Raw genomic sequence first — 5,994 nt, forward strand, 5'->3', positions numbered from 1 at the left:
GGGACACCGGGAGGGGTCAGGGTTGCCTTAGGAGAAAAGGTCGTGGAGCCAGGCCTGGCCCTCGGGGGACCTCGCGTCTTCACCCAGAAGACGGGGTGTGAGCGGCTGGGGCAAAGGAGCCCAAGGCCTCTCGGAACTCCAGCTCTGTTGAGGGAGGCCGCAGCCCGGGCTTTTGTGACGGATGACCTCGGTTCAGATTCCAGTGGCCCAGTTACCGACATGGTCTTGGCCGAGTCATTTCCCGGAGCCGCAGTGTGCTGACTGTGAAAAGGGCAGGAGGCCAATGAACGCTACGTCACGTATCAGTCATGTAACAGGAAACGTGGTCCTTCGTCCCTGCCTTAGGGAGTAAGTCTTCAATTGACCCCAATAACCCTCACCCCCCCACCCCTCATCCTCCCACTCCCTCCCATTCCTCCCATGGGCCTCTAGGTGTTGCCTGTGCTGGGCTCTCTGGCTTCCTCCTCTCTCCTTCTTCCTAAGCTCCCAGGTGAGCTCAGACGCCCCCGCTGTGCCAGGACCCCACACAACTGCCCGGTTCCTGCCCTCAGCTCAGCGTGGCGCAGCTGGTGCACAGGGCACTGGCGGGGCGTGGCTGGGCAGCTGCCTGGGGTCTGGGCTCAGAGTTAGCCGTGGTTTGGGGCCCTGCAGGGTCGACCTCCCTGAGCACCCAGACAGTAGGTTAGGGCTCCCCTCCCCTTCACCTGCTACCTCCTGGACGCAGACTGCCCACTGTGGAAAGGCCAGAGGTGTCCTCCTCCACCACCAGCTCCCACCTGAGAAGGGGCACCCTCAGCTCAGAACCATATCGCCTGAAACAGGAGGGCCGAGGCCTCTGCCCAGGGGTGAAGGCGGGTGTGGAGGGTGTGGCCTGGGCCCAGGGAGCGGCAGCACTAAGGAGTAGGGGTGCAGCCCAGAACCAACGGTGTGAGGGGCCCATGGCTGCCCCCAGCTACTGCAGGAGCCCAGTCGTTTTGGGGGAGTCGAGCTGCTCCCCACAGGGCTCTCCTGTGGGCTCAACTGATCTAGCCTGCTCCCTGGACCTGAGTGCAGGAAAGGAAAGCCTTTCTAGTCCAGGCTGGGGAGGAGCTGGATGGGACACAGGAGGTGGCTTTGATCAATTGGTGTCCTGCCAAGTGTCACTTCTATAAAAGGAGAAAGCGCAGGTGACTTCTGGAGCTGCTGAGGAGCAGCAATCGCAGGGAGGGAGCAGCAATCGCGGGAGGTCCAGGCACCTGCGGCCCCAGCTGCTCAGGAGGGTGGAAAGGCTGTCTTTAAAAAGAAAATTTAAAAATAATAAATTAAAATTGGGATGGGGAAATTGCTCAATAATAACAATAATAATAATAAAAGCCCTCATCAGTCACCAGGGGGGTGGTTAAGCCCCTGGAGACTCCTTCCGGTTCCAGCTCTGTCTTTTCCACCCACTCCTCTGGCCCCAGCTCTGCAGGACCCACCACCCCCAGCTCTGCCCTCAGGGAGCCCCCAGGGACCAACCCGCCAGCGCGGAGCCTGGACGAGAGCCTGCTGGGGGGGCGGGGTGAGGCCGCCAGCCTGGGAGGCCTGGACTGCGGGAGCCAGGGTCGGATAAGGCGGCGGCTCCGCGGGCCCCTCCCTGCCCTGCTCTCACAAAAACCAAACTGAAACTTTCCGGCGACGCGGGGAGGTGCTGGTGACGCAGAGGCTGGGGGCGCCCCGCTGCGCCCGCTTGGCCCGGTTCCGCATGCCCCCTGGGCTCGCCCCACGAAGGCCCTGCCCCGCCTCCAGGAGGCCAGCGGTGGCGAAGGGAATTAGGATAGGCCCAGGGCGCGGGTCTCACCCCTGGGGGCTCCGGTACGGTGGCGGTGGCGGGGAGCAGGCGACAGGAATCTGGGCGAGCAGGGGTCGTTGGGAACTTGAGAATGGAGGGGCCCGAAGCCCACGGACCAGAGGGCTCTGCAGGCAGCCCGTGCGCTCTTGCTGGGGAGGGATGGCTGCCTGCCCTGGGGATTCCGTCGCAGGTGATGGCCCTAGCCTGTTAGACCGGAGCTGCCTGGCGCTGGGTGCGGGACTGGTCACCGCCATTTAGGTGACCATAGTCTGTGTGCCCAACAGGCCTCTTTATTTATTTATTTTTTTTTTGAGGAGGGGTATTTCACTATAGGGTGCAAGTGCTCACCAGAGAGAGAAAGACAGAGAAAGAGAGAAATCCCCCCTTCCCCCCCCCACCCCCGGGGATGGCCATACCTCAATCCCTTCTCCTACGGTCTCCCCTCCAGATTTTTGGGCACGCATGCACACCTGCCCAGTGTGAGTTTTGAGCTTCTGGGTCCAGGCCTCGAGCCACAGTTGGTCATGTGAGAGTCCAGCACCTTAACCACTGTACCACCTATTGGCCTACCTCATTTTGGTTTTAATATAGATGGGGAGGCCGAGTCCCTGCCTCCTCTACGCGTGACTCACTCTCTAGTCCACGTTCTCATCTACCGTCCCAGACCACACTTCCTCCCCGGGCCCGTGCTTTCACTCACTACCGTTCATTCCAATGTACTGGGCGCCTCCTCTGCCGGGCACCAGGACCCGCAGCGATTTACAGAGGACCAGGCAACAGTGGGCCTACCCTCATGCTCTTTGCATTCTAGTGAGAAAGACAGAGGAACTGGGAGGGCTTGCCCAGGGCTAGGAGGAGTGCTCCTTTGTGTGTAAGACAAGAGAGCCTGAACTTGCAGGGAGCAGGGAGTATCTGGGGCAGCTCCCTCAGGAGGAAGGTGGGCTCTGTGGCCTGCTGGTTAAGGCAGCCGGATCCCACATGGCTGACCACACAGTTCAAATCTCGGTGGTTTGAGAAACATACTGCGTGCATACAAACACATGTCCAAAATCCTGAGAGGAGGGAGAAAGAGAGAAGGGTTTGCCTTGAGGGTACTTTCTCCTCTCCCTCTCTGACTCTCTGTCTTTGGATAGCACATGTATCCTCTGGGGGTTAAAAAACAGGAGGAGCTGTCTGCTCAGAGACCTGAGGGCTGGGTGGACCCAGGGAAGAGGCAAGGTGTGGGCCATGGGGTTCTCCTGTGTGGAGGTGCTGAAGTAGAGGAGCCCCCACAGGAGAAAGGTGGGAGCAGCCCCTTCGTGCAGAGCAGGGCCCAGCAGGGGCAGAGTCAGGGCATGAGCCATGGTGCTCTAGGTTAAGGATGCTGGGGGAGACAGAAAGGGTTGGAAGGCCAGGAGCACCATGACCTGGGTGGGTTTTGTTTTATTTTGGGGGGATTTTTAGGTTTTTACCCCAGGGCAGAAATGCTCACCAGAAAGACACAAAGAGGGAAAGTGAGAAATTATTCCCCAGGGGGATGGCCACACCACAATCCCTTCTCCTCCATTCTCTTGGGATTTGGGGCACGCATGCACATGATCCAAGAGTAATTTTTTAAAATTATTTATTTATTTATTTATATTCCTTCATTTATTTTTTAATTTGACCAGAGAGAGACAAAGAGAGAAAGAGAGAGAAGGGGAAAGTGAGAAAGCAAGCCACCAGGTCTGGGGACTCGAACGCTGGTCAGCCATGTGGGAGTGTCCAGCGCCTTAACCACCACGCCACCTGCCGGTCCCCCAAGAGTGATTTTCAAGCTGTGGGTCTGGGGCTCAGACCATGGTCAGCCGTGTGGGAGTCCAGCCTTAACCTCCACACCACCTGCTGCCCCCCCCCCCCGGGAAGGTTTTCAAGGGCCCTCTGGCTGCTGTGTGAGGAGTGGACCAGAGGGCCAAGGATGGAAGCAGGGAGTTCTGCGCTGCTGGGCCTTGAGGGCTGCGCCCTCCCTGACCCGCCCTGTCTGTGGATCCAGGAGCCCAGGGGCCTCAGTTTCCCCCTTCCCTCTGACCGCTCTACTCAGGCTCCCGAAGAGGGCGCTGTACTTTACCCGCCCCTCAGGCTTCCTCTTCCCACTGTCTCAAGACAGCCAGGGCTTTGCTCACAGGCTTGACACCATCTGGGCACGAATGCCCTCAGGCATCAGTCCAGCTGGCTTTCCTTGCCTCCCTGAGAGCAACCCGCCCCACAGAGCATGCTTCATCCCCTGCCCCGTCTCCGTCTCCGTCTCCGCAGAGAAGGACCCAGAGGGCCATCCTTGGCCTGTCCTGTGCTCCGTCACGCGTACACCTGACCCCCAGGCTCCTTCACGTTCCAGGTCACACATGCCTCTGCCTCCCACGGTGCCTGCTTTTCTAAACACGCTTCCAGTCTCGGCTCTCCTCTCTGTCCTGCTTCTCTGGTTCCCTTCAGCCTTGGAACCAAGTCCCAGGACTCCTGTCTCTCCTGCTTGGTCATCTGCAGACTCTGCTCAGAGACGACTCCCCCCACACACACACACCTCCTCCAGGCAGCCTCCCTTGACTCTTGGCTCACTCACTCCCTGAATTTCTCCAACTCAGGTTAGCAGTGGATAGGGGAGATGGAATTTTGCCTTGCTATGTGGCAGGGCCACTAGAGGGAAGAGGTTTAGCCTAAGACCCGGCTCCAGGACATCAGGGGCAGACTGAGAGTAGCACAGCGCTAGGCTGGAGAGCAGGATGACCGCGGGGGGTGGGGCTTGTTTAAAGATGGGGTCAGCTCCATCAGCCTACCTTCATGCCGATTGGACTGCCTACCTGGAGGTGCCATGGGAGGCATCAAGAAGACACCTCCATGCCCACCTTCTGCCCTGGAGGTCCCTTTGCGGAGCTCCGTGCCTTTCTGGTAAGCACTGTGTCCTGTCTTCCCTGAGAAACTGCGAAGGCCCCACGAGGGGACGGGATGTATGCACCAATCAGCCGCTCCACACTGAAGTCCCTGAGAGCAACGGCCAGGAGGCAGCACCCAGACCTTGCACCCGGCAGGCAGTTCAGGGTACTCGTGGGAGGGCACTCGTGGCTCCACACTATCCACACACAGCACTGGCCCTCAGGGCCCCTCTCAGAGCGTGGCCTGCCTGGCAGGGGAGTCGTGTGAAAGCCTACCATCGTGGAGAAGTGGGAGATCCTGAGGTGCCTTCGTCTCTGCTGTGGCTCCGAGGCAGACCAAGTACTCTGCAAACAGAACTGTGAGGCGGGACGGGACTCTGGAGCTTACCTGGCACAAGCCCTCATTGACAGATGGAGAAACTGAGGCCCAGAGGGGCCAGTGGGTGAGCAGGCAGTAGGCGGGCCTCAGGTCCCAATTCCCAGGCCCGTGCTCCCCCATCTCCAGGTGCCTGGGGACGTTCTGAACTAAGTTGGGGGCTGGGGACACTACAGTCAGTTGAGCTGTGTGTGAGGGAGACAGAGTGAGCACCTCACAGGGCTGGTCATGCCGGGACCTTTGCTTTGCCAGCTCGTCATCCTGGCAGGACTCTGGGTACACGCACACACACACATCTAGCACACTTTTCAAATAGCCAGGGCCAGGACCCGAACCTGGTCAGTCATGTGGGATCCGGCTTACTCTCTACAGGGCTTTTCTTGGATTTTCTTTGCTTTTGTATTTGAATGGGGTACATACAGGCCTGCCAGGTGGCATGGTGGTTATAATGGCTGGATTCCACATGGCTGAATTCATAGTTCAAGTCCCAAACCCAGCAGCATGTATGCATATGTCCAAAATCTGGAGAGGAGAATGGAGGAGAAGGGATGGTGGTGTGGCCATCCGTTTTGGAGGGTGATCTCTCTCATTCTTTATCTCTGTCTCTCTCTCTAGTGAGCACGCACACTCTATATCAGTAAATAAATGAAATGCATATGTTTACCAGAGAAACACTGCTAGATTTCCCTGCTGCAGATATGTTTGTATATTTCTGAATATCCATAATTTAGACCTTTTTCATACTCCCTCCCAAAATGATCTGTGCCCCTTGTGGGCCATACCATCCCGCCGAGAGCCCTACCTCTAGAAGAGGTGATAAGTACATTATCTCCTCTCGCCCTTGGAACAGCCGGGGAGGCTGGCACAGTTATTCCCATGGTAGAGAAGTAAACTGAGCCAGGTGCCCATCAACACATCCGGCC

At 58.2% G+C, this 5,994-nt stretch overlaps 1 protein-coding gene across 1 annotated transcript in view; it reads right to left on the reverse strand.

Annotated features, from left to right (window-relative positions):
- The window catches only part of LOC102487987 (protein FAM32A-like), a 10,093-nt gene extending 8,368 nt beyond the window's left edge, over positions 1–1,725 (reverse strand). The window contains exons 1-2 of the mRNA XM_006153509.3: positions 1,631–1,725; positions 705–776 (exon numbers count right to left, since the gene is read on the reverse strand). Coding sequence (XP_006153571.1) covers positions 705–776; positions 1,631–1,725 — 167 coding nt within the window. The remainder of the gene's footprint in view (positions 1–704; positions 777–1,630) is intronic.
- Between the last annotated feature and the right edge of the window lie 4,269 nt (positions 1,726–5,994).

The sequence above is a fragment of the Tupaia chinensis genome, unplaced genomic scaffold (genome assembly GCF_000334495.1).
Source record: "Tupaia chinensis unplaced genomic scaffold, TupChi_1.0 Scaffold000377_2, whole genome shotgun sequence".
Lineage (NCBI taxonomy): Eukaryota > Metazoa > Chordata > Mammalia > Scandentia > Tupaiidae > Tupaia > Tupaia belangeri.